The following is a 27,359-nucleotide window of genomic DNA, read 5'->3' on the forward strand; positions in this document are numbered from 1 at the left end:
TAACCAAGTGAGGAGGCTGAATGAAGACTATAAATCATTTTGGTTTTTTTTTTCTTAGAGGGTTGTATTTTTATAGTCTTCAATATTTAATTAAGGAAAGTCTAATCATAGGTGCATTTTCTTATTTGTGAGCTTATGACTCTTCCCTTGATTTCTCTCTAGGTCCTGAATATTTGTTTCCCTCCAACATTGAGCCTGAACCTAAAGATCTCACAGTTGGGGTTGCCCTGCACGGGGTCACAAAGATCTATAGCTCAAAAGTCGCTGTTGATAACCTCAATCTAAACTTTTATGAAGGGCATATTACTTCATTGCTGGGACCCAATGGAGCTGGGAAAACTACTACCATGTATGTTATTTTTCAACACTTATTGTTACGAAAGCATATTATAAAAATTACAGGGTTTTTTTCCCATGAACTAACCTCTTTTGTAAAAAATAAAATTACTACATTTCCCAGATTGAGTAAGATGGTTCAACCGGTATGCTATAGAATGGTGTCTAAATCAGAGGTCCTAAACTATAAACTCAAAGGCCAGGTCGGGTCCAACAGATGACAGGTTTATTTGGTCCACCTAGTGTTGGCTCACCCAGTACTTCTTAGATTTTTAAATTCAGGGACAATATTTAAAAATGGAAATTTTCCTAATAAAAATAAATTTTCTTGGAGCTGCCTGGTTAGCTCAGTTGCTTAGAGCACAGTGTTGATAACACCAAGGTCAAGGGTTTGATCCCTGTACCAGCCAGCCACCAAAACAAAAACAAAAAATAAAAATAAATATTCTTGGCTTCTCTTACATAAGTTCTAGGAGTTCTTCCTAAGAAGAACTTCCTAAGAACTTCTCTTAGGAAGTTCTGCAATACTGAGTCTGCATTCTTAGCTAGAGACTATTAGTGGGGGCTCATTAGTGACTGTTCTTTCAAAGGGAACATCTGCTTTCTGGTTCATCCCTGGTCTCCACCAATCTGTACTGCCTCATACACCCAGTCTGTTTCATTTATTTGCATTTCTGTCCTGGGCCATGTATAAGCTTGAGTCTGCACATCCTGTTATAAACACACTCAGCCCCAGTTGCCCCATCACAGGAAACCCTGGCCTTGGATCATAAAGATACAAAAGAATCACCAGCGATCAGATATAGATCAAAAAGGCCAGGAGCAGTACGTGTGCTGTTCATTCTCACTGTTCACTGAAGTAGCATTTTCCTGTGTCAGAATGAAGAAGAGATTCAAATGCTCTAAAAGTGACATTACTTTGAATTTTTTTGTGTGTGTATGATTTTCCGCCAATGCTCCCTGTCCACTTACCTGCTGAGTCAGCTGTTGGCATTCTAGCCCTTGTTCGAGAAAAAATGTCAGTGGCTGCGTATCCCGTTTTGTATCATCATGAGTAAGCTCAGTGACTGCCAAATCATATTAAAATTAATTTTGGGTGGGGGAATAAAAGGGGACAAAGGAAGGTCATAAAATGAGTGAACATATATCCTCTGTCTTGTGCACGCCTTGTTTAAAGCCAGAGTTGGCTTTCTAGTGAGAATACAATGCTCAAAAGGCAAGATCTCTAATAGGCAACAAAAGACCAATGAACAAAAGGCATTTAGAAGGCTTTTGAAGAGGCTGCAATTTTAGCTGGGAATGCCCCATTTCATTGTTCTAAATAAAAACCTTTAACATAAAGAAGGAATCACGCAATTTGTTTTTCAATGTGTTTTTATGGGAAAATCGCATATTGTACCGATTCCCTGTTTAATATACAAGTATTAGCTTCAAGGCACTGGTTACGTACTGAGACGTTGTGGTGAGAAAACGGGTCTTTCCCCTGCCCTCATAGGTCTTACGTTACAGTGGATAAATATAAATACACATGATTGCCCAGTTTACTAACCATCTGAAAGATGGTGGGGAATTATCTAGGTGAGAATACTGTAGTCACAGTGTAGGAAAGGGACTGGAGATGACCAAAGAGCATGTGGGAAGTGGAGGTACGAGCTTGGAGAGATGCATTAGGTGAGTGGTGATGGTAATTGGCCCTGTGGTGGCGACTATGAAAATGGAGAGATGTGGGTGGTCTAAGGAGCCATAGACAGGAGGAGGGTGTAGAAACGACTTCTGGATTCCAGGCTTGTGCAACCAGTGTATGAATTTATCACACAGTGAAAGAGGTAAGATGGATGAGGACGTGGGTTTGAGGGCAAAGATCTTGAGCCCAGTTTTAAACATGTTGAGTGTGAGGACACTGTAAGGCATCTCACGGAGAAGTGGCATTGTCTACTCGATGTATAGAACAAGGCTGGAACTGAGTGATGGGGTCTAGGTTAGAGATATCAACTCAAGACTTGTCAGCCTATAGATACTAGGGGATGCCAGAGAAGCACATGAGTTTGCTCAAGGAGAGAGTGCACGTGCAATTAAAAAGCCACCACCACCACAACCACCATCAGATTTGTCATGATGTAGTGTTTATGTAACACTCTAAATTATTAGAAGCTTAAAAGTCATTTTTATTGCTTTGTTCTCATTTAATGCCATTTTATTTCATAACTTGACCTTACCTAAGGAGATACACTGTAACATTTTTAACCACCATCAGATTTGTCATGATGTAGTGTTTATGTAACACTCTAAATTATTAGAAGCTTAAAAGTCATTTTTATTGCTTTGTTCCCATTTAATGCCATTTTATTTCATAACTTGACCTTACCTAAGGAGATACACTGTAACATTTTTTGCTAACAACTGAGCTATATTTAGTCCCAATGTTGAGTTCAAATTCTTGGTTCATACCTAATTGATCATCTCTTCATTTCCAGCTCCATGTTAACTGGGCTGTTTGGGGCCTCAGCAGGTACCATCTTTGTGTATGGAAAAGATATCAAAACAGACCTCGACTCTGTGCGGAAGAACATGGGGGTCTGCATGCAGCACGACGTCCTGTTCAGCTACCTCACCACCAAGGAGCACCTTCTCTTATACGGCTCCATCAAAGTTCCTCACTGGACCAGAAAGCAGCTCCACGAGGAAGTAAAAAGGTGAGTTCTGACAGGACTGAGAGCATGAGCTGCTCACTCCTCTCAGAGACCCATAGCTTACCTGGTCGAGCTATGGTCGTAATACCAACAGGAAATGTTTTCTCACAGGACAATTGCTTTTTAGTTTTTCTACTTCTCTGGTATTGTATACATTTAATGTCATTGTCCTCACCAGCCAATTTTACTAAAATTGCTTAACTCTCTTCATCTCTGGCTCCCATATTGCCCCAAATCCTTTATTTCTAATCCCCATGGCTACTACACTGGTCCAAGCCCCCTAACTGGACTTCAGGCTTCCGCTCTTCCCTCATACAACCTATTCCTCAAAGAGCAGCCAGGGCGATCTTTTTAAATTGCAAATCAGAGCATGTCACTTCTGGGTTCAAACCCTCTAGTGGCTTCTTGCCACGCTCAGTGTAACACTCAATGGTGTCTTTATCGAGGCATATGAAGCCCTACATGACCTGCCCCCAGTCTCATTTCTGATTTCTCTTCCTTCCACTCCCTCCAGTCACTCTGCTCTAGGTGCACTGGCCTAGTTGTACACTTGGGTGTGCTAGGCTGCTCCAGCCCCAGGGTTTTTCACTTACTCTTCCTTCTATTTATAGCACCCTTCCCCAGACAGCCATTTCTTACTCCTCCACTTTACTGGTCTCTGCCCAAATGGCATCCTTTTCTGAGGTTACTGCCAAGTATAAAATAGATGCCTAAAACAGCATGCCCCAGGCACTCCTCATTGCATGTACCCTGCTTTATTTATTTTGTATTGCACTTATTACCTGGCATATTAGAAAGTTACTTGGGAATATGTTTATCAACTAGATTTCCCCCATATCCCTCCTGATACACACACATACTAGAACATAATCTCCATATGGGTAGGACCTTAATTTGCTTACTGCTTTTCCCCAGAAGCTAAAATATGGCCTGGCACAAAATGAGCAGGCACTCTATAAATATTGGTCAAATGAATGAACTATATATTCCCTTGTGGTTTTTTCTGAGTATTACTTTTGTACCTCCAACTAGGTGATAAACAACAGAAAACTATATTATGAATCTTCAATAATTTATTGTACCTTACTGAGTACATAATAGTTGCTTAGTGAATACCTAGCACTTAGGGTGTTTATTGTATTTTTTTAGTATTTAGATAGACTATCTGTAAAAAATAACCACCATACATTTTTTTGAAGGACTTTAAAAGATACTGGACTGTACAGCCATCGTCATAAGAGAGTTGGAACACTGTCGGGAGGAATGAAGAGGAAATTATCCATATCCATAGCTCTCATTGGTGGATCAAGGGTAGTAATTTTGGATGAACCATCCACTGGAGTTGACCCATGTTCTCGTCGAAGTATATGGGATGTTATATCCAAGAACAAAACTGGTATGAGTACTTTCTCATATCTTCTCCACCCAACAGTCATAAGTCTGCCCTCTGGGATACACTAAAGCAAGTTGAAGCCTTTTTGTTTAATATTTTCTTTAAACATCTAAGATTGGCTCTTTGTTTTCTCAAGATTTCTCTTTTCCCAGCTAAATTTCTGGGTCAATTAGCTACTATCCTTCTTGTGCCCACTGTGAGCAGAGTACTTAACTGGCCTTTTTGAAAGCATGCAAATCCAAGAGAAGTTCCAAAGTCTGCCTAGAGGAGCTTAGAATCTAATTAGAGATATCAAACATACACAAATGAAAATAAATTGAAAACAGACTAAATAAGTGCTAACAGGATGTGAAGCAAAGGAGTAATCAGTGTGGAGTGGATTGATCAGAGAGGAATATGCAAAAAGTCTTTAAAATTATTGCTTTTTCATAGTGAAGGAAGGAAGAAAAAGAGACAGAGAAAGAAAGAGTGCAAAATGAAGCCCCAGGAGCAAAACTCTGACAATTGGGCTGAGTTGCTAGTGCCCACAGGACACAGGATGGACACTTAGCCATACGGTGTAATAAATGCTTATTTGCTGCTGTCTTATATGGAAAGCACCTCAAATATTTAAGAACACTCCCTCTGAATTTCTCTTTGATCATTTTGGAAGTTCTTTGTGATCAGTTAGTTTTTTAGTTAGCTGCTTATTTGCTGCTGTCTTATATGGAAAGCACCTCAAATATTTAAGAACACTCTCTCTGAATTTCTCTTTGATCATTTTGGAAGTTCTTTGTGATCAGTTAGTTTTTTAGTTAGCTCATCCTCTGAATTTCTCTTTGATCATTTTGGAAGTTCTTTGTGATCAGTTAGTTTTTTAGTTAGCTCATAAAACGTGACCCTTGCCCTTGTTTACTCCTGGTTACTCTCTGTCTTGGGGATGGTGCCTTCATTTTGCATTCTCTGTCATCCTCGTCTGTATTTTCAAGCCAGAACAATCATTCTGTCGACGCACCACTTGGATGAGGCAGAAGTGCTGAGTGACCGCATCGCCTTCCTGGAGCATGGCGGGCTCCGGTGCTGCGGGTCACCGTTTTACCTCAAGGAAGTATTTGGGGATGGCTATCACCTCACGCTCACCAAGAAGAAGGTTGGTAGGAGAGAAACCATATCTTCTTATGGGGGTCATACATTGATTTTTTATATGAAATGGAGGCAGAATCTCTTCAAGTTTATTCATTGCTAAAACTCATTAATATGCTAGCTTATTGGTTCTCAGACTTGAGCAAGCATCAGAATCCTGGAGGTCTTGGTTAAAAGCCAGACTTCCGGCCCCATCCCAAGAGAATCAGATTCGGCAGGTCCAGAATAGGGCTCCAGAATTTAGTACATTAATAACAAGTTCCCAGGTGCTGCTGATGCTGCTGGTATGGGAACTGTATATTGAGAATCAAAGTACTAGGTAAAAATTGATCTGCATTTTAGGGTTACTGATGGAGGATCAGCCTTTTAGTTTCCTTAACATTTCAGCCTTAATGCTAAAAATTAGATTTTCTGCTTTATCACAAGAAACTGAAGAGAATATGAAGTCATGTATTCACTTCCTGATTAGGACTCTTCAAGTGGCAGTGCGGAGACTATAACTAAGGTCAACCATGTCTTACATCTTTTTTTTTTACTTCCAAATTTTATTTTATTTTGTCAATATACATCTTTTGAAGAACAAAAATCTGGCTAAGGAGTCATGTTACATCTAACAGAGCATATGATATAAAAATACTGTATAAGATGTATATACTATTAGGCATGTTTTACTGTCTTCATTTATTGTATATCTAATCATCCTGATGGTGATTTCAAAAATATAAAAAGTAGTTTATTGTTACATTTGTTAATCCATTCAGGAATGTGTGCATTAAGTGTGTATTATGCCTTATGATGTACCCAGCATTGTCCTAGGCAGTAGAGTTGCAGCAGTGAACTAATGACATTAAAATCTCTGGCCCCATGGAGTTTCTGTTCTGATGGAATGTGAGGAATTCAGATGATACAATCAATAACTAAATTATTTAGTATATTAGCAACTAGTAGTTAGTAAATTCTTTAGTATAGTTATTTCTGTGCTATGAATAGCAGGAGAGGGGAAAGAGGGAATGCTGGGTGGTGTAATTTATAAGCAGAGTAATAAGAGAAGGAGTCTCTGAGAAAGGGACCATTGGGCCATGTGTTGGAGCCAGTGAGAGAAGAGAACATGTGGCTATCTGGGGCAAAGAAACAGCAATTCCAAAGTCCTGAGGAAGGGGTATGCCTGAGCCTGACCCCTCTAGCAACAGAAAGGACACTGTTGTTGCTGGAGTAGAGCACATGACAGGGAGGATGGTGGGCTATGAGGTTGGAGAAGGGACAGGGTGGGGTGGGAACATGCAATTGATAGAATGGTGACTTGGGGACCCCAAGTGGGATAGGGAGACACTGGACCTAAGTCAGGTCTGGAGTGGCCTAAAAGGACTCACGACCTTCTGATTTGGGTCCTTGGGTACTACAGTGTAAGGAGAAGGGAGTGTTTAACTTCTGTTTTGTCTCTAGAGTCCAAATCTAAATGCAAATACAGTATGTGACACAATGGCCGTGACAGCAATGATCCGCTCACACCTCCCTGATGCCTACCTCAAAGAGGATATTGGGGGAGAGCTTGTGTACGTGCTTCCTCCATTTAGCACCGAAGTCTCAGGAGCCTATCTGTCACTCCTGAGAGCGCTGGACAGTGGCATGGGTGACCTCAACATTGGCTGCTATGGCATTTCAGATACCACCGTGGAAGAGGTACACCTGGACATTTCTTGTTTTCTTAAAGCTGGTATAACTTTTGCTGTTCCCTTAGAAGAAATATGTTCAGTTTTTTAAAAAAGTAAAATAAATATTTTTAAGTAAGCATTTCACAAAACCAGTAAAGCTCAAAACTATCTCTATAGCATTCTTATGTAAGACTGACTTCTGAGAATAAAATGTTCCTCCAACCAGAGAACACATATTGTTTACATACAAAAATACTCAAAGTCAGATGGGAAATATTTGTCTGAATAAATGTGATAGAAATTCGAAATCAAAATTAAGCTTAGAAATTAGAAAAGATGTGCACATTTTATGTTAATGAAGTGATCTGGCTTCTTTTTCTAGGTGTTTCTGAACTTAACTAAAGAGTCACAAAAAAATAGTGATATGAGTCTTGAACATTTAACACAAAAGAAAATCGGAAATTCCAGTACCAACGGCATCTCAACTCCTGACGATTTGTCTGTGAGCAGCAGCAATTTCACAGACAGAGACGGTATAAATCTAACGTGGATATTTTGATGAATTCCAATAGGTGACATGAGTGAGAAAATCACCAATTTTGATTTTTTTAAAATTTAACTTCAAAGTTTCTTTCTAACTTCAAAAATACTAAAGAAATAAAAGCTTCCCTTTTTAATATACAAAGTATTCATTAGACCAAATCTAATTCTCTCCTTTAAAAGTATGTACTTTGGAGAACATGAGACCTTCCTCGATAAGGTGGTAAAGTATTCCTTCAACCCACCACAAGTCATTTTCAAGGTGTAATTTACTACAATTTCAGACTCATGCTCAACAAATTAAAGTCCTTTTTTAACTTGTCCAATAATTGGTGCTGTCCAATGACAGACAAGTTTATCTTATAGTTTATTCCCTGTTGTTAGACGCGTTCAAGTGGAGGCAATAGTCATCAAAAACAAGTTTAAAAAAAGAGTCATCTATGGTATCTCACTGGAAACCATGTCTAACCTCCCCTCACTCTGAGTCATTCAGGTGCTGAGAAAATGCTTTCAGGGAATAATCTCTGAAATGATAAAGTTGAACTTGATGGCTAAGAATCTATAATAATAGGTTCCCCCCCACCCCAATTCTTCACAAGGGATATATTTAAAAAGTTTTATTTCTTGACATGACTTTGAAAGATTGGCTGCTTTTGAAAAAACTTATATTGTCTCTTAACTCTCTTTCTGACAGTTAATTTATACCTCTGGAAACACTGTTTTCTTAAGGAAGCATATAGTAAAATGATACATTAATTATAGAGTAGTCATTTAAGCAGTTTGCTTAAATTGGGAAAAATCTCTAGAAACAGAACTTTTAATTAAACATTTTCCTGGCTTTAAAACTCAGAAAAGATAATCTCTGATGTTTGTATAATTCTGGAACTTGAGTCTCATTTGTCCTCTGCCATATTTCTCATTTATCAAATTTTGGGGAATAAAGTCGTGAAGTCCATGGAATTGAGGTCTTTGATTAGAAAGTGGTCATCTGCTTCAGGAAGTAAATGCTGTGTATTTTCCTCTGCGTTTGTCTCATAATTTGAAACTACTTTTCAGTCAAAATATTCCCCTCATTGACATTATCTTTGAGAAAGCACATTTGCTCCATTTGATACACCTGTAAGTCATCCACATGTAATTTCTCAAGAAACAGAAAAGCATACTAATTAACTCAAAATATTCAGTTCCTTCCATAGTTCCCTTTTGCAGAGATATGAGTTTGCATTTAAACTTGTTCACTCTGTTTAATTGGAATTCATTTTAAATTAAGCAGCTTTGTATTTTTTCTTATCAGCTAAATGAAGATCATGATTTTTGTGCTGCATAATTTGTGATGGAAAATTAAAAATATACACAGAGTTGACGAATACTGTCACCTTATTACATGTGAAGGCATGTGTGGTAACAGGCTTTCGGAGAGAATACTATATTTGAACTATATTTTAAAGAGGGCTGCTGAAATTATTAGCTGTAAGAGCTCTTTTGAGGTAGCAACAGTTTATGGCCTCCACAGTTGCTCTGATTCTCAGAAGCCATGAAATTTTTCGCAGCACCTGAAGAGCATTTCATATTGGAAGGGAGGGTAGACATTTTTTCCAATAAGTTCTTTTTTGTGACTCTTACGGTAAAAATGGAGTTTTGAAAAGCTATATAATCATTCCAAATTTCTAAAGAGAATGTAATGAATGAGTGTTTGAGCTAGAATTATACTTTGGAGGAGAGGGATTTCCTTTTCCTACATTTAGGCTGAATTCTTTGGACCTCACATTAGAATAAGAGCCAATTAGACTCACAATCATTAAATTATTCACAATTGGAATGAGTTCTTGGACTAGGCTGGTGTTTTAGTCTCTAATTTGAATTCAATCTCTTGATAGAGGCTAGTCTTGAGTATTAGCAATTAGTAATATGTACTGGACTACACTGAGACTTGAGAGTTTGGAGACGTTATTTATTGATAAAATTATATAAATCTAACTGTGACATGTAAAATTACTATGTTTATGACTAATATTTTGTGTATAGTGAATTACAATTTTCAAACCACTTTTACATACAGTTCTATATGAGATGGGTATTATGGTCCTCAATTTTCCCAGTCGAGAGGCTCAAGGCCAAAGCTGATAAGTGAATTGCTGAACCTCAAATCCAAATCTTTAAAATATAAGTTTTACCCACCACACCATATTGTACCATCCATCCATAGTTTTTGAAGTTACTACTTGAATTATGATGATTTCCCATAATTATATCAAATCTCTTTTTCTTAATCAGACAAAATCCTGACAAGAGGAGAGAGGTTGGATGGTTTGGGACTGCTATTAAAAAAGATAATGGCTATTCTCATTAAGAGGTTCCACCACACCCGCAGGAACTGGAAAGGTCTTATTGCTCAGGTTATCCTCCCCATCGTCTTTGTAACCACTGCCATGGGCCTCGGCACACTGAGAAATTCCAGCAACAGTTATCCTGAAATCCAGATCTCCCCTTCTCTTTATGGCACCTCTGAGCAGACAGCCTTCTATGCGTAAGTTTCTTTCCATTAATTAAGAGTGTTTCCCAACAATCACAACAATTCCTTGAACTTGCGAACAGATATGATGTTGATGGGGGGAGGGTAGAGAGGGAGGGTAGAAAAGGGACACGAAAATCAACTACATTGTCTATTGATAAATTAAAATAAAATAAATTGAGTGTTTCCAAGATGCTTCTAGAGGTATAGGTATACCTGACTGAATGCTGTGGAGTGCTGAAGAATAGAGAAATTTGGACCCACAGTACCTAATTCTGCTAAAGGAATTGACAGTTTGATTTATTGTAATACATCACTTTTTATCACCAACAGATAACTTTTTAAGAATTTTTGCAGTCATCTAAAAACAAAGTTACAATAGATATTTATTTTTAATGATTAGACTTTAATCAAGAAAGCCAGGTTAGATGTGACTTCCCAATTTGTTGCAATATACAGCAAATAACTTTTTATTGATCTCAAGAATAATGAACATCGGTGTCATAATTCTGTGTAATATAATGTTATATATACAATAGATGATCACTAAATGTGTGTAATGATTAGAATAATAAGGCAGCAAAATAGAGACATGTGCATATTTTTTCCTGTGATACCATTTTTTTTTTCTGACACTGAGTCTTAGATTTTTAAGAAACCAATTCTATAGACAGCATATTTCATTTCTTCAAATTATATGTGAGCACAGTTTTAATATGGAAGAATCATGAATTTATTTCTGTTCTTTAATATTGCAGGAATTCTCACCCAAGCACAAAAGCACTGGAATCAGCAATGTGGGACTTCCCTGGCATTGACAACCTGTGTCTGAACACCAGTGATCTGTAAGTTGCTTGTGCTCTTTTTGTTTTGTTTTTAACATTCCAGTGTGTGTGTGTGTGTGTGTGTGTGTGTGTGCGTGTGAGTGTGTGTATTCTTTGGCTGGAAGAGGGCAGTACCCTGACAAAAATCTTTTTTTTGTGTGTGTGTGTGCGTGTGAGTGTGTGTATTCTTTGGCTGGAAGAGGGCAGTACCCTGACAAAAATCTTTTTTTTTTTTTAACAGATTTTATCTCCTTTAGTTCATTCCATGGCTATACTATACTGTAATAACAACCATTAGATGCTTTATAATTTGTACAGCTCTTTTGTATGCATACTTTAACAATCACAACAACCCTACAAGTTATTAATCTCACTTTACAGTTAAAGAAACTGAGGCTCACAGGGACTAAGATACTTATCTAAAGAAATTTAGATAGTAAATTGTGTAGCTAAAGCTGAAACCAAGGTCTTCTGACTCCAATTCTCATATTTTTGCTCTATGCAGTGTTGCTTATTCAAGTTTCCAAGATAGTACATAACACATATAAACCTGACATTAGTGCATTATTATGCTAATGCATCCCCATCCTGTCAGAAGAGAGGATGAAAGAGTAGAGAGAATAAAGGAGACAAAAATCTCCGTCCTGCCACAGTGAGACAATTTGGTGAGCTTTGCTCTCAATACCATTTAATCAAATAGATGCTATCCCTCAATACCCCACCACAAAATGTCAAATTACTTGAAAATGGTAGTGCAATCTATATTTAAGTCATAAAAAATCAGTAAATTGTACCTAGGACTACACACCTGAATTTAATACCAAGTACTTGCTAATAAGCTCATATGTAAAGATTTATTTTGCAGGCGATGTTTAAAGAAAGACAGTCTGGAAAAATGGAATACCAGTGGAGAACCTATCACTAATTTTGGTGTTTGCTCCTGCTCAGAAAATATCCAGGTAAGATAGAATTCAGTTTTAGTGAAGTAGGAAAAAGAAGGGAGTAAATATTGAAACTTGAAAGATCTATCTGGGTTACCAAGGAGTCAGTATAATTTCATTTTATTGAAGCTAGTAACTCGGAGATATGGACCTGGGTAGCTCAAAAATATTGACTTTGAACTTCAGGTCACTGTTTTAAATCCTTAATCCTTCTCAGGACAAATATCCAAAGGTAGGTAATTCTGTGATGGTCTTTGTGGTAACCAACTGAAAACGAATTTTCAGTCTTGATTCAGTTCTGTCTAGAAAGCTTTATGTTTCACAAGACAAAGTCCACCATAACTGTCATATTTGAAAATACAGTAGTGGTCGGCTGGGGAGTCAATAATGTGTAAATCCAGGACAGAACTCTATATGTCGCTAAGAACACCTCCAGGTTACAGAAAAAAAATCATTTCTTGAAAGAAATAGAAAAATGATCCAACAATCACTTACTCTGTCTACATTCTATAGATACAGACCTTAGTTGTCTAAGCTTATCCATTTGCCAAACTTCTAAGAGAACTAAATTCACTAGGAAAGTTAAAGATTGTTGAAGAAGAGGGGTCACTATTAGTTTCTAAGAGTCACTATGTTGTCCACTTACTTTCTCAAAGTGGGGAATCTAGCAATATTTTTTTTCAAAATGACACATGGGTTATACCCTGAACTGTCTTGGTACAATATTTTAGAATAAAAATATTTTTAGTGAATACAACCGATTTTGGTATTTTCCTACAAAATGGTAACAAGAAGAGCTGGGACTCGATGACTGAAATCCTTGCAAATTTAAAAATTATTCTCACCCAGTATTCAGAATTTTTTAATCCCTCATCTAATTTAGCTGATTTCTGAAATTCTTCATGTTTTTTCTTAGTTCACAGTAAAAGTCAGCTAACTTAATATTTAAGTTAGAATCTGAGTAATTTTTATTTTTTTATTTTATTTTATTTTATTTTATTTTATTTTTTTTTTTTTTTTAATTTTTATTTTGTCAATATACACTGTATATGATTATTATGGATTTAAATAATATCTCCAGAACTATTTTCAACTGTTTAATAACAATGAGAAATAAAAATAAAGCCACAAAGCAATACCACTCCACACTCACCAGAAAGGCTAAAATTAAGAAGGAAAATTCCAAGTGTTGGCAAAAATGTTCAGCAGCCAGAACTCTCATACCCTGCTGATGGGAATTTAATTTGGTGCAAACAGTTTTAAAAACTGGCAATATATACTAATGTTGAAAATATGCATACCCTGTGGAACCTATAATTCCACTGTTATTATATACCTATCAGAAATATGAACAGATTCACTAAGAGACATATACTAGGAAATTCATAGCAACACTGTAATACTTCCCCATATGTCCACCAACAGTAGAATAGATAAGTCAAATGTGATATATTTTCACAATGGAATACTATATGCATATACAGCAAAATAATTGATGTGTAACTATACACATCATATGGAAAATTCTCACAAACATAATGACAAGAGAAAAGAGTCAGACACAAGACAGTGCAAATTATATTATTCCATTTATATAAAATATAGAAAAAGTCAAAACTAATCTGTCTTTTACTTTGGGGGTACTAGTGATTTGAAAGGAGTGTAATGAGAGGCCATCTAGGGTATTGGGATTGTTTTATTTCCTGACTTGGTTGCTGGTTACACAGGTATATTCAGTTTGTCAAAATTCATCAAGTGGTACACTTAAAATACATGTGCTTTTCTCCATATATAATATAATTTAGTAAAAAAGTTAAGCTAAAAAAAATGTTCTGTATAGGTAAGAGTATCTTCCACTTGAAGATCACCTGGTGATCTCTCACCTTGTGAAACAGTACTGGTTTCACAAATAATTAAGGTGCTGTACAGATAAGCACATCTTCCTTTAATTATTTGTGAAACCAGTGCTTTTCTGGAAGGTGATCTTCAGGTTGATACAATTTGATGTGAGATGAAATCCAGCACTGGATTTTTTAGAGAAATGTGCAACTTTGTGTTCTTGGGACACACGTGTGGTGCTAGCTGCAGGCTCTGGGACATAGTGTGTAGAGATTAAAGGAAAAACTGGAAAAGTGCTAGACTTTTCCCAAACTGAATGGCAATGAAGCATGAGAAGGGACAGAAGGTGCAGAAAGCTATGAACATAAAAATAAATGAGCATAAAAATAAAAACTAAGCTCTAAACAAATGTATGTGGTAATATAAGATGTTAACAATGGGGAAACCAGACAAGGGATATACAGAAATTGTCTGTACTATCTCTATGACTTTTCTGTAAATCTAAAATTATTCCAGACTAAAAGTTTGTGTATAGAAAACTGATATATATAAAACAAATATATATGAGTATATAAAACTTCTATATATAACAAATATATATAAAACATATAAAACTAATATATACACACACACAAATGCAATATATAAAAGACTAATATATATAACTAAGCTCCGTCTCCTAGGTTAGGTACCTAAAACTAATGTATTGAATATTTCATCCACTGCTGTCAGCCCTGACGAGTTACGTCTGTTAACATTACCATTTCAATTTGAGGCAAACAATTTTTTGGCTTTTACTATGAATTATTGAGGGAATTTTGTGTCATCTTAATGTTTAATGTCATTCTCCAAACATATTAAACTTGTCAGCACAGTGCAAGGAATATCATACATTTGTTAACTTGTGTTCTTTTTTGGCTTTAAGTGAGTCCTAAATACATGTATATGCTCCACATATATAATAACTATATGTTCTAATTTCTAAGCACAGGCAAGATGATTTGTTTTTCAAAGCTCTTTAGAGTCAAAGGACAGTCTTATCACACTCTACCCATTGCAGTAATAGACAAATCATGAGACTGAAGCTCCTTGACATTGTATATTTAATTTGCACAGATTCTAATTTCTAAGCACAGGCAAGATGATTTGTTTTTCAAAGCTCTTTAGAGTCAAAGGACAGTCTTATCACACTCTACCCGTTGCAGTAATAGACAAATCATGAGACTGAAGCTCCTTGACATTGTATATTTAATTTGCACAGCATTGCCAGAAAAAAACGTAACTTTTAACTTTATTTTTTAGGAATGTCCTAAATTTAACTATTCCCCACCTCATAGAAGAACTTATTCTAACCAAGTAATTTATAACCTCACTGGGCACCGCATGGAAAATTATCTTATATCAACTGCAAATGAGTTTGTCCAAAAAAGGTAAAGTACTCTGTTTATTATATATTTAATTGCTTTCTAATTTTAGTAGTAACTGTCTTGTAAACTTGAGACAATAGAGACAATAAATGCAAATTTCTAGTATTTATATGGTTAAGTTCTGTTTTCCCTAGACGACTTTCTGTATTAAAATTTAAGTAATGACTGTAAATTAAGATTTATTTTAGCAAACTGAAAAGCATTTTTAGGCCTCAAAAATGTATATTAAATTTGTATATTTTTTCTGGAAGCAAAAAGAATTTATTGACTGGATTATACTAGCTTAGAGAGTTTTAAGGCATGCCTTTTGGTGACAATTGGCAATTTCTTCTTTACTCCATCTCTTCCCTCCTTCATTTCTCAACATACAAAATAATTAACATTCACTGTAAAATAATTAAAAACTTACAGATGAGCAAAAAATGTTATTTTTTCACCCAGATATAACCACTATTAATATTTTGGTGTATATCCTTCAAGAAATTTTCTGGTCACAGATACATATGTAAATATTTTCAACAAAATGGATTTTATTATAAACAAACTGTCCTAAAGCCTGCCTTTTTAAGAAAACCAACAATATACTATGATGTTATTTGCATGCCACAACTATAGCTGTAGAGCATCATATTTAGGATGATAGCCATAAGATTATTTTAATATAATTGCACCATTATTTATTTAACTTTGACCCTAATTTGGTGAACATTTGAATTAATCTGTTCTTAAAATTATTACTTGATTTTAAAAATCAACTTTTTATTTTTAGGAGATCATGAACTTACAGGTAGTTAAATAGACCCAAGCTACTTTCAAACATTCAGGAAGAGAGAAAGTATAGCGCCAGGGGACATGCTAGGGAAAAATGCCTGAGGTATAGAAGAAATTGAGCCATTTGAAAAAAGATAAGAACTAATGTTATATCACTTTTGTATTGTCTAAAAAAAATATTTGAGCATGAAAACATTAAGATTTTTTGAGATGGTGCATAGGTCAGTTAAAATGAAAGAATTGATTAGATTATATGTCACATCACTTGTTTTCAGAATGATTACTGTACATATGCAATTGTTTAGAAGTACTTTTTATCTCTAGTTATAATGTACACTGGAGACTAAATATGGTAAAGGGAATCAATAAAAATATAAGATATTTGCCATGCAGTATTTATTTCATACTATAAATGTGTTCCTCATGGAAAGAAAAAATTGAGCTCCTAGTTAAGTACTTTTTATCCATCTATGAAAATTTTCTACATTAAAACAAATATAAATTTTATTACTCTATGTAGATATGGAGGTTGGAGTTTTGGGCTGCCTTTGACTAAAGACCTTCGTTTTGATGTAACAGCAGTTCCTGCTGATAGAACACTTGCCAAGGTAAATTATGATTTTTCTTCTGAGATATCATACAAATGAGAATGTGAAATTGATATGTTCAAGCATTTTCATGAGGTAAAAACAAAACATGGGTATGATCAATTTGGCATTACGCATACCCTGTGGTTCCAGTCCTGTGTATGTACCCTAGGGAAGAGTGTACACATAAGCCCCAGGATATAGGCACAAAACTGTACATAGTCGTATTTCTCACAATAGCCAAAAACACAACCCCGAATACCCATATGCAGTAGAATAAAGAGATAAATTGTTTTGTATTCATTCAATAAAACTTTAACAATGGAAATAAAAGAACTCAGCTTCAAGATTAGACAAAACTCAACCATATTGTTTAGGGGAAAGAGAGAAAGTACTGTGATTTGGAAGGACACAGAAGGTCAGGGAGAAGGTATTCTGGATGTTGACAATTTTTATTTTTCAACCCGTGTGATGCTTTAATGGGTGTGCTCTCTTTATAATTTTTTTATACTCTACACTTATGTTTTTTGCATTTTTCTTTATGTATATAACTTTTTAGAGAATGGAAACATGTATGTTTAGCCTTGCTTCTTAAAGAGCTTAACTGAATTTGATGGAGATAAATAATCCTGCTGGCTTTTTATTATTTTTTTCCCTCTAAATCATAACTAGAAACAAGCTAGAGTCACAGAATCAGCACATGTGATTACCCATATGATCAATGATAGTCTTAGGGATTTCTAAATTGTCCTTCACAGATTTCTCACTTAATAGTAAGAGACATATATGCTCTTGGGGAAACTAGGGAAACTAATATTTATTTAGTGACCGTTATATGTCAAGCATTAATATCACCTTTTTCACAAAATACCTAATTTCTGCCTCACATCCCTATGAGACAGATATTATTGGTCCTGTTTTAGCTGATTTCCACAAGGTCATGTAAAAAGTTAATTGTAATGCTGGGGGTTTCAGTGCCTGCCTTTTCTTCCTCTCCTTCCTCTCTCCACAGTGTAAATATTCTTTCGTCAACAAGGAAGTTTCTAATACAAAATCACTCTTAAATGAAATTTGTAATTTTGAATTATCAAGTGCATTTCTTGAGTTGAGGTGCACCATTATTTTAAACCACTTGTTTTTGACATAGAAGGTGAAGTAACTCACTGTCTTGTGAGTTATAGCTACGAATAGAAAGTTAGTGGGGGATTTCATTGTTATCAATCCTGTTGCTAAGGACACATGCTTATATATGTATTTTATTTCTTCAGCCTGGTCTATATGCCTTTTGTTTTCATTCCTATTATTAAGTGCTAGAATATCTTAGTTCTACTCTCAGAATCACCATGTATCCTCTACAGAGAGAGTTGTGACAATGATTTTTGCAATTTATTTCAAGCTTTTCCTATAGAGAAGATCCGGAATAAACACTAACTTAGTTCTGTCACACACGACTGTCTTCCCAAACTTTGCCCATCTCTAAGTTGGAAATTTATAGGTCTGTGGTCAACACTCTGGGGTATAGTTTAACCTTCCAAGATGAAATGAGTTATTGGGAAATTGGTGCTCCTATTTTAAATATAAATAAGGTAGCCTGTCAGATGTCAAGACAGCCTAATTTATTTGAACACAATATTGATTTGGCCTTCTTTTGGAATTTGACAGGTATGGTATGATCCAGAAGGCTATCACTCCCTTCCAGCCTACCTCAACAGCCTGAATAATTTTCTCCTGCGAGTTAACATGTCAAAATATGATGCTGCCCGACACGGTAAAGTTACTTACAAAGAAGTGTCTTGTATTGCAACTTTGATACTCTTCAGATAAACATGCACATTATACCCTGTTTCCTCCAAGTGGTGGGTTTTTTATGGTATCTAAATCATGGGTCTTTAAAAGGAGTTTAGAAGTAGTAACTACCGCTAGATGGAATATTCTGGGTAATCCTCTTAACTTCAGGTTAATTTAGTTTCCTCATTTATCAAGTCAGGATAATAATGTTGACTTCACACTCAGGTCTGCTGTCACACCTAGTAGTTACATCTCATAGGAAAATATTTTCAAACTGTTATCTTAGGCTAAAATTTTTTTGAACAATAAATGTTTACAAATATTGTTCTTACATCTAAACATAAAGACAAAACTTCTAAACTGAAAAACACTACAGCTGACCCAAAGTGCTATCATTTATTGAGCACTTACCATATGGTACATGCTTTATATGAAATGTTGCTGATCCTTACAACACCCTCAGGGCATTATTGTTTCCTACTGTTATTTCTCTGAGGCCCCAAAGTGTGATTCAGACCCAGGACTGTCTGACTATGCCTGTTCATTTTTCTTTTTTCTTTTCTTTTGTTATTTTTTAAAATTTAACATTTATGTGTACATATTTGCAGGGTGCAGTGTGTTGTCTCAATACATGCGCATGCTGTACATTGACCACTTTAGGGTAGACAGCGTAGTTTTGTACCTGTTAATCCACCACTTCCCCTCTGCCTGTTCATCCTTCTAATACTCTGTATGGCTTCTCTGGATTCAGCCAGGTTGACTTCAGTTGAGTTTCCCTAGAGTCTTCCACGAAGTTTTAAAATAAAGTTTGGCATTTGAAAGAGACTGATTTATTTTTTTTCTAATTCAATTACTGTTCATCAGACATTTTGTCTTCCTGAGACTTGCTCAAATTATTCTTTCATACTTATCCTAAAACAAAAAAAAGAAGAAGAAATATGGAGAAAAACTGAATAACACAATTGCTGGTCACGGCTGAGTTTCTAGCCTGATATCTAGCCTGTCAAGTAGGGAAAAAGACACCACACATCTATCAGAAATGCCAACACCTACTTTTCTTTCATCTCCCTGCTGTTGGGCATAATAGTGTGTGCCAGATGTTTTGGTGAATATAGAAGTAAACTGTAGAGTGAAATACTCACTCCAGCAGCAGACTCTTTAGGAGTCTTCATTTCAGAGAAAACAGTATTTTTTTCCCAATTGCTTTGGCATTTTCCTAGCAGGGGGAACCATGAAGAAAATAACAAGACTGATAGTCCTTAGACCTAAAGCATCAATAAAGGGCATAGTCAAAGTGGTAAATTAAATTAAATGGTGACTAAAGCAAGGTGCGTCCAGTGTAACCTAGTTTGAAATACTATTGAACACTTGACTTTCAGTAGGATGTTTTATTCAGAGCAAAAGACATATACTGTTATGACAGATAATGAAAGTACAAAAACTATAGAAATGACTAAAGGAAAATGTAGCAAAGATAAAGAGAGCAAGAGACCAATGCCATGTTTGAAGGGTCAGCTCTCTGAAGCCTGTATTCCAGATTCCTTTGGAATTACTGTTCTTTACTTAGATCGAGGCAATCTGAGTCACTCTGGACTCCAGCAGGCTTGTTGTAGCTTCTACCATGGTATTTTAAGTTACAGAGCATAAAGAATTAAAAGTTCTAGAACATAAACTTTATATTGACCCTAAGCTGAAATAATTGTTTTTGTTTCTGTTTTTTTGTCTTTTTCCGTGTCTGGCAACGGATTGCAACCCTCAGTGTTGCCCCCGTACCGGACCGGGGACCGGCAACGGGATCGCAACCCTCGGCGTTGCTCCCGCGCCTCGCTCAGCCAGTGAGCGGGAACCGGTCTGTATGTGTGATCCGAACCCTCGGGCGGGAGCGCCGCCGCGCTTCCCAAGCGGCGCACTATCCAGTGCGCCACCGGGCCGGCCCTGAAATAATTGTTTTTAATTTAAATATAAGGCTTAGCTTCAGTATATAACTGAATAGAGGTTAGTAGTAGTGTGCCTTCTATACTTTATTCATTTTTATTATATAGACCTATGAAATTGGTAGCTTTCCACCCTCTCTGGAGGGAGTTTGAGTTCTTTTAAAGAAGAAATTTATATCACCCTAAGATACTTTTATTGTTTCATAATTCATGTATGGGGTCTACCATGGTAATATTACTGGTCTCTAAAAATTAACCTAATTCTCCTGCCACTTCCCCCTAACACACTACTCGTTTGAAGGCTGCTTTGTTAGATTCTGCATAAATTGGGATTTTACTTTAGCTGTAAAATTGATTTTCTTTGAATTCAAACATGCTAATAAAAATCTTTTAATTAGCTTTCCTTTGCAATGTCAATATCTGTTATATTCATGTGGTTCCCTCTAGTGGTTAATTCTACATGAAAATTCTGTTCTTCCCAAAAAATACAGGTTTGCTTGTTTTCCCTGACAAATATTGCACAACTAAGCTCTTTTTCAAAAATACTAACACATGGCCCCTTCCACTCGTGTTTACTCTTACCCTTTGTTGCATTAGTAGCAACAGTTAGTGGGAAGCATCTCATTTTAGGTTTACAACCGTAGAGACAACATAAAATGTCTTGTTTAAATATATATGTGGAGAAAGTATGAATTGAAAGGTTAAGATTTGATTCAATTTAATGAGCATTCATTACTAATCACTGCACTTAAAACATTACGCTGGATGCTGTAGAACATACGGGCTGCAATATTGCCCCTCACTTGCCATACCACAGTAAGGAGGGATGGGAGTGGTAAGCGTCTGTTTTTCAGGGAGCCCTTTGAATCACTTATTTAAATGAGGTACAATTCTGAAGTGCTGCTGAAATACAAATACATACATGATCAGAGAGAAGAAAGTGGAAAATAATTATTTCAATGTAATAGAAGGGAAAATGCTATACAAGGAATAAAATTCTTGTCTCATTTCCAAAGGTTCTAAACATAATGTGGAAAACTTTTCTTTTTATGTGAGTGTTACCAATTGTATGGTATTGATGGGATTAGGGGAAAAAATCATTTTCTTTTAAAAAAGGATCCCCAAAGTAAAATTCTTTAGATGACAGCATAAGGAAGAAAGTTTTATATAATATTCATCTAAACATTGGTATTTCTGATTAGCTGAATATCTACTAACTGAAGAACTGTCTCTTCTTTAAGCCATCATCATGTACAGCCACCCTTATCCAGGAGTGCAAGACCAAGAACAAGCCACGTAAGCAGACGTCTCTGGCACAACTACTTGCTCCTTGGCAGAGCTGAGCCTCTGTAAAAAGTGGTATAATTGAAAATCACAGTTGTATCTCAAGGAATGTCTGTCTAGAAGGTCTGGTAGTATAAATCACTGGGCTAAAAGAAAGTTCCTGAAGGGGTGTAGAATGGAGTGGCCACACAGGCTTGTTTGCTGACTGCAGATTCACAGAGGCTGCTGCTTCTTTGAGCCAAGTGTATAAAGGCTTCAGCATTTCAACTTTCCTGCATAGCATTTAAGTACTATTTCTATACTCAAGAACTATATATCCCTTGCATAAACCCATAACCCTTGGAGACCGAGGTCTTTCTGTCAAATATCCCTAGTCAATTCAGATGCACTAGAGGGGCATTTGTTCCAAGGTCACAGCAGAATCTTATCGAAGATATTATCTGGCTGCCTTGCAGGAAGTCTTTTTTGTGTCACAGCCAACTCTTGTACTGTTTTGTTGGTGGTTTTAGTCATGAATCTTTCTGAAAGAAGATCCAAAAACTTACGTGTGCTTTCCTCTCCCTATTGCTCACTATAGAATCAGCAGTTTAATCGATATTTTAGTGGCACTGTCGATCCTGATGGGCTACTCTGTCACCACTGCCAGCTTTGTCACCTATGTTGTAAGGGAACATCAGACCAAAGCCAAGCAGTTGCAGCACATTTCAGGCATTGGTGTGACATGCTACTGGGTAACAAACTTCATTTATGACATGGTAAGTAACTTACGCCATTGCCGGAAAGGCACAGTTAATCTGGATAGAAGACATCAGTTTCATATTCAAGAGTTTTTTTACTATAATTTGTCCCAATTATTATCACAAGGACAGTAAATTAAAAAAAAACAATTTGAATCAGGCTTATATTCATTCCATGGTTAGAGGAAGGAGAGACCCACCTACTCTCATCTGTGTGAGCTATATCAGATTCCCCATAGCACTTGTTAAAATGCAGATTCCTGGATTCCACTCTAGATCTATTAAATTCATATTTTGAGAGTGGAACGTGGAGAATATGCATTTTTATCAAGACCCCCCAGGTGATTTGAAGCACACTGAAGTCTGAGAACCACTACTGTGGAGAAATAGAAGCTTAGTAGCAGAATAGCTTTATCCAATTGTCCCAAATAATCAAGCTTATAAAAATGAAATCAACTAATAATGAAAAATTCGAAATACCAGCTACTGCTGAATGACACATTAAAGAATATTAGTAGGGAAAAAAGGGTTGTAGTTTATTGATAGCTCTCTCATTTGCATAAAGTGATCCCAAAGTTCAGATGGTTGTTCTTCATTCCAGAGTGCCAGGGTTGGCCAAAAGCCCAGGATGGGTATGCATTTGCTTGGTGATTATGGTGAAATTGTCTGAATTGCTGTCAAGATCATTGGCTTGAAGGGTTAGAGAGTAATTAACTGCATATCCACTTTGTTAATGCATTCAGTGAGGTCTGAAATGTGTTTATTGTAGGAAGTCAAATCTTAAAGAATGGTAATGACTGCTCTGGACTTAATAGGAGCTATAATGTTACAAAAGCTTCAAGTATACACTTCTGTGAAGTTCTGCTTACTACACTACTTATATTCTGTTATCTTATATCTGATGCTCATTTCAATTTAGACCCCCCCCCCCGCAAAGTTACATTACCACCACTTTCATTGTGTACATCTTGCTGCAAACTCCTCAGCATTTAATAATACTCCTTGCCAACAAAACGCTGAGTTCTTTGTTTGTATATCTGTGATTTCAAGAATGTGTGGGACCCACTGCCCTGCTGTTTTGCACAGAGTGGCTCACACTGATAAACAACCCATGCAAATCCACCATCTGAGAGAGTTCCAGCATTCATAATGGAATCAATACTTTGAGGACTGAATCCAACACCAAGACACCTGACTGTCTTATCTTTCTCACTGAACCTCTGTCACTGAATGATCCCAAGTCTCAAAGCCTAGAGGCAGGAACACCAGGGACTCCTTTTATATCTATAAAGATAAAGACTGCCTTGACCTTCTTATATCAGAGGTGACAGATTCTCATGTGAAATCAATGTAAAATAAACTGAACATTACAAACAACAGGAACATAAATAAAAATTCATTCCCTCAAATATTTCTAGGTAAACTTATTGCAGTTTTAAACTAGATGGGTTATTGATTAAAGAAAAACATACTTGCCATATATTAAACTTTTTTTTACATATTCCTATAGGTCTTCTACTTGGTGCCTGTAGCATTTTCAATCGGTGTCATTGCAATTTTCAAGTTACCTGCCTTCTACAATGAAAACAACCTAGGGGCCGTATCTCTCCTACTTCTTCTGTTTGGGTGAGCTGCCAATTGAGCAATGAAAGAAGAATTAACAGAATTAACTGCTCCTAGACAAAAATAGTACCTAAATCTTATTAGCTAATTTACAATTGTCTTGGGGGTTTCTTTTGACTTGAGTGATGACTAACAACCCATTACACCTGCCAGTCCACAGTCTACAAAGTATAATACTTCTGAAAATTAATGTCATTATTAATAGTAATACTTAACTGGATGTCCTGATGATGTTTACCAATTTACATATTTAAACTAACTTACATAAAAATGAAGACTTTAGAATGACCAGAAAAATGTGCATACATGTGTGTTGACAAATTATGAGTATATATAGACAGAGATTATAAGGTGCATATAAATTCATATATACTAATTTTTACCTGTCTTCTTATAGATGTCTAAGTACACACACAATAAATATTGCTTCTGTATTAGGCTTATACAGGTAATACAGGTTGATATAATCAATGCTTAGCATAACAATTTTTTCTGCCCTGAATGTGTGGGTAGTATCTCTTAGTTAGCAATTACAGCTGATGCAGGACCTCTCTGTCTCTAGTTCTGTTTAATTGCTTTAAAAGTTGCTTAAATCTTTGCTCAAAACAGGCTATCCAGCTTCTAAGCATGCTCTGTCTGCTTAGCTAGCCTACCACAATATCAGTATTTTTCCTCAACTTTATATGATTTATGCTGATTAAACTATATTTCTGAGCCAAAAAAGTCTTGCCTGGATGGGATAAAACCATCTCCAGCAGGGATTAATTTGAGTTGTAATGATGTTGAACCACTTGAGGTTCCTTAAAAGAGTGACTTTTTACTGTCATTTAAAAAACATCCTTTTGATTTTTTTGTTAAATAGAGGAATGAAAGAGAAATCTAGTTACAAGGTGTGGCAACTTACCCCTAATGTTTATTTTTACTTTGGAACCCCATCTAAGTTTTAATTTAATTTAATTTAATTTATAAAATAGAATAATTAAGGCATAATCTTAATTCTTTGTACTATTAATCTACAGGTATGCGACATTTTCTTGGATGTACTTGCTAGCTGGGCTCTTCCATGAGACAGGAATGGCCTTCATCACTTATGTCTGCATCAACTTGTTTTTTGGCATCAATTCCATTGTTTCCCTGTCAGTGGTATATTTTCTTTCCAAGGAAAAGCTTAATGATCCGGTAAGAGCTTTTATTAATCTACTAAACATCAGTGAATGCATCAAAAGCTTCAACATGTTCAAGGTGGAAAGATTTTCTTTTATTCTGCATTCTTTAAATAGAAAAGAAAAATATCATTTGATTCTACTAAATCTAGGAGATGAGAAGCTATAGCTTTTAAAACTTCTTTTCAGGTGCCATTGAGGTTAATGCCTATCATTGTATTTACTGAGTGTCAAAACTATTGACATTTGATATGCCTTGAGCTGGGTGATGAAGGTGAAATCACATATATTATATGGCACTATATAAATTATGCAAGCAATTGGTCAGCTAAACTTTTTACTCATTAACACATTCTTATGGTATGGTGGTGACAAGGACAATGGCTTACTTATATGACTACGGGTTAGGATTCATTTGAACATTTGTAGAGAAAAAGCCTAATTCATTCCCTTTCAATCAAGTACTGGAGTCTACTTCATTGTGAGCATCACTCTCCATTCAGAGCTGACAATTATGATTAGTGGGAAGAGAAGCAGTAACGTTGCCAGGCAATTGAAGAGAAAAGAATAGAGAGGAAATGAAGTGAACTGAGGAACAGACAAGCACACTCCAGGAGGAGGAAGAAAATTCATGAGGTGGAAGTACTTGGCCCCAAGTGCGAATAACATGAAAATGAGCCATTTGCTCCTCTTTGAGATATGTTTTCTCTTCTTCCAGTCTCATTTCACCATTTGAGTCCCTCTCCAAGCAGGAATTACCTGAAGTTCTGAAATTTTACTGTACTAAGTACCTCCCTCTCTCAGGCTCCTGCTCATACCCTGGCTGGCCCGGCATCCTAAGACAGATGTAGAAGTGATTTTGCTTCTGGGACTGGGTCCAACACTTCAAGTCACCTCAAAAATAAAAAAAATATATATATATATACATATATATATATATATATATATATATAATCCTTTTCCACTTGTATTTCAGTGATAAACCTCTGCTACTTGGTTGTAATAAATATTGTATTTGTATGCAAATTCAGCATACATGTGAAATAATTGCCAATCTAGATATGCTCCTCCAGTTTCAATATTTGTCTACAGCTAGTGTTAAATTTTTGTCAATTTGTTGGAAGCCTAACACTGATCTTTATTTTTATTTCTCTTATTTCAGACTTTAGAACTTATTTCTGAAACCCTTAAGCGCATTTTTCTGATTTTTCCACAATTCTGTTTTGGCTACGGCTTGATTGAACTTTCTCAACAACAGGCGGTCCTAGACTTCTTAAAAGCATATGGAGTGGAATACCCAAGTGAAACTTTTGAGATGGATAAACTAGGTGCAATGTTTGTGGCTTTGGTTTCTCAGGGCACCATGTTTTTTCTCTTGCGACTCTTAATCAATGAGTGGCTTATAAAGAAACTCAGGTAAATATGATAAAAACATAGTGTTTGACATCCATGACGAAACTCAATTAAAAATATTCAAGGAGGAGTCAATAGTCTAAGCTTTCCCATTAGTAATATGAAAATGTTTTGCTCAAAAAACTTTAAAAAATGATAGCATAATTCACCACTTATTTTATTCTAGTACTGTAAATGGTTATCTAAGTTTGCTGTGTGTCTGCAAGTATTGCCATAGAATGACAGAACAAAATTAAATAAGCACAGTTGTTAGTCTTTAAGAGATTAAAATTCAGTCTTTAAAAAATGATAGCATAATTCACCACTTATTTTATTCTAGTACTGTAAATGGTTATCTAAGTTTGCTGTGTGTCTGCAAGTATTGCCGTAGAATGACAGAACAAAATTAAATAAGCACAGTTGTTAGTCTTTAAGAGATTAAAATTCAGTGGTAGAGAGAAAAGATGTACATAAACAAAAGATGTGGACTTTGAGTTGACTTTGGAAGGATAGAAAACACCTTCACAGGCAGAAATGGGGAAAGGTGATTGAATGTATGGCATGTTGGAAGTGAATTTGGGAAAAGAAGACAGATAAAGTAAGGACAACATAATAATGAAAAAAAATACTCATACTATTGACCCAGTAATTTCATTTCTAGGAATTTTTCCTACAGATATGCTCACACATATGCAGAATTATGTATTATAAAATTATTCATCATAGTAATTATTTCTAATGGTAAAGAGTGAAAACAACCTAAATGTCCTTCATTTAGGGACGAGTTAAATAAATTGTATATGT

General features: G+C 36.0%; 1 protein-coding gene across 1 annotated transcript in view; it reads left to right on the forward strand.

Moving 5' to 3' along the window:
- ABCA12 (ATP-binding cassette, sub-family A (ABC1), member 12) overlaps nucleotides 1–27,359 on the forward strand; it is a 108,116-nt gene that overhangs the window by 65,827 nt on the left and 14,930 nt on the right. The window contains exons 26-42 of the mRNA XM_008591024.1: nucleotides 163–349; nucleotides 2,811–3,029; nucleotides 4,226–4,422; nucleotides 5,388–5,548; nucleotides 6,985–7,221; nucleotides 7,576–7,726; nucleotides 10,008–10,260; nucleotides 11,004–11,090; nucleotides 11,935–12,028; nucleotides 15,152–15,279; nucleotides 16,568–16,655; nucleotides 18,297–18,402; nucleotides 21,598–21,652; nucleotides 22,218–22,395; nucleotides 23,888–24,003; nucleotides 25,020–25,179; nucleotides 26,326–26,579. Of these exons, the coding sequence (XP_008589246.1) occupies nucleotides 163–349; nucleotides 2,811–3,029; nucleotides 4,226–4,422; nucleotides 5,388–5,548; nucleotides 6,985–7,221; nucleotides 7,576–7,726; nucleotides 10,008–10,260; nucleotides 11,004–11,090; nucleotides 11,935–12,028; nucleotides 15,152–15,279; nucleotides 16,568–16,655; nucleotides 18,297–18,402; nucleotides 21,598–21,652; nucleotides 22,218–22,395; nucleotides 23,888–24,003; nucleotides 25,020–25,179; nucleotides 26,326–26,579 (2,671 nt within the window). The remainder of the gene's footprint in view (nucleotides 1–162; nucleotides 350–2,810; nucleotides 3,030–4,225; nucleotides 4,423–5,387; nucleotides 5,549–6,984; nucleotides 7,222–7,575; nucleotides 7,727–10,007; nucleotides 10,261–11,003; nucleotides 11,091–11,934; nucleotides 12,029–15,151; nucleotides 15,280–16,567; nucleotides 16,656–18,296; nucleotides 18,403–21,597; nucleotides 21,653–22,217; nucleotides 22,396–23,887; nucleotides 24,004–25,019; nucleotides 25,180–26,325; nucleotides 26,580–27,359) is intronic.

This window comes from Galeopterus variegatus, unplaced genomic scaffold (genome assembly GCF_000696425.1).
Source record: "Galeopterus variegatus unplaced genomic scaffold, G_variegatus-3.0.2 Scaffold6568, whole genome shotgun sequence".
Classification (NCBI taxonomy): domain Eukaryota; kingdom Metazoa; phylum Chordata; class Mammalia; order Dermoptera; family Cynocephalidae; genus Galeopterus; species Galeopterus variegatus.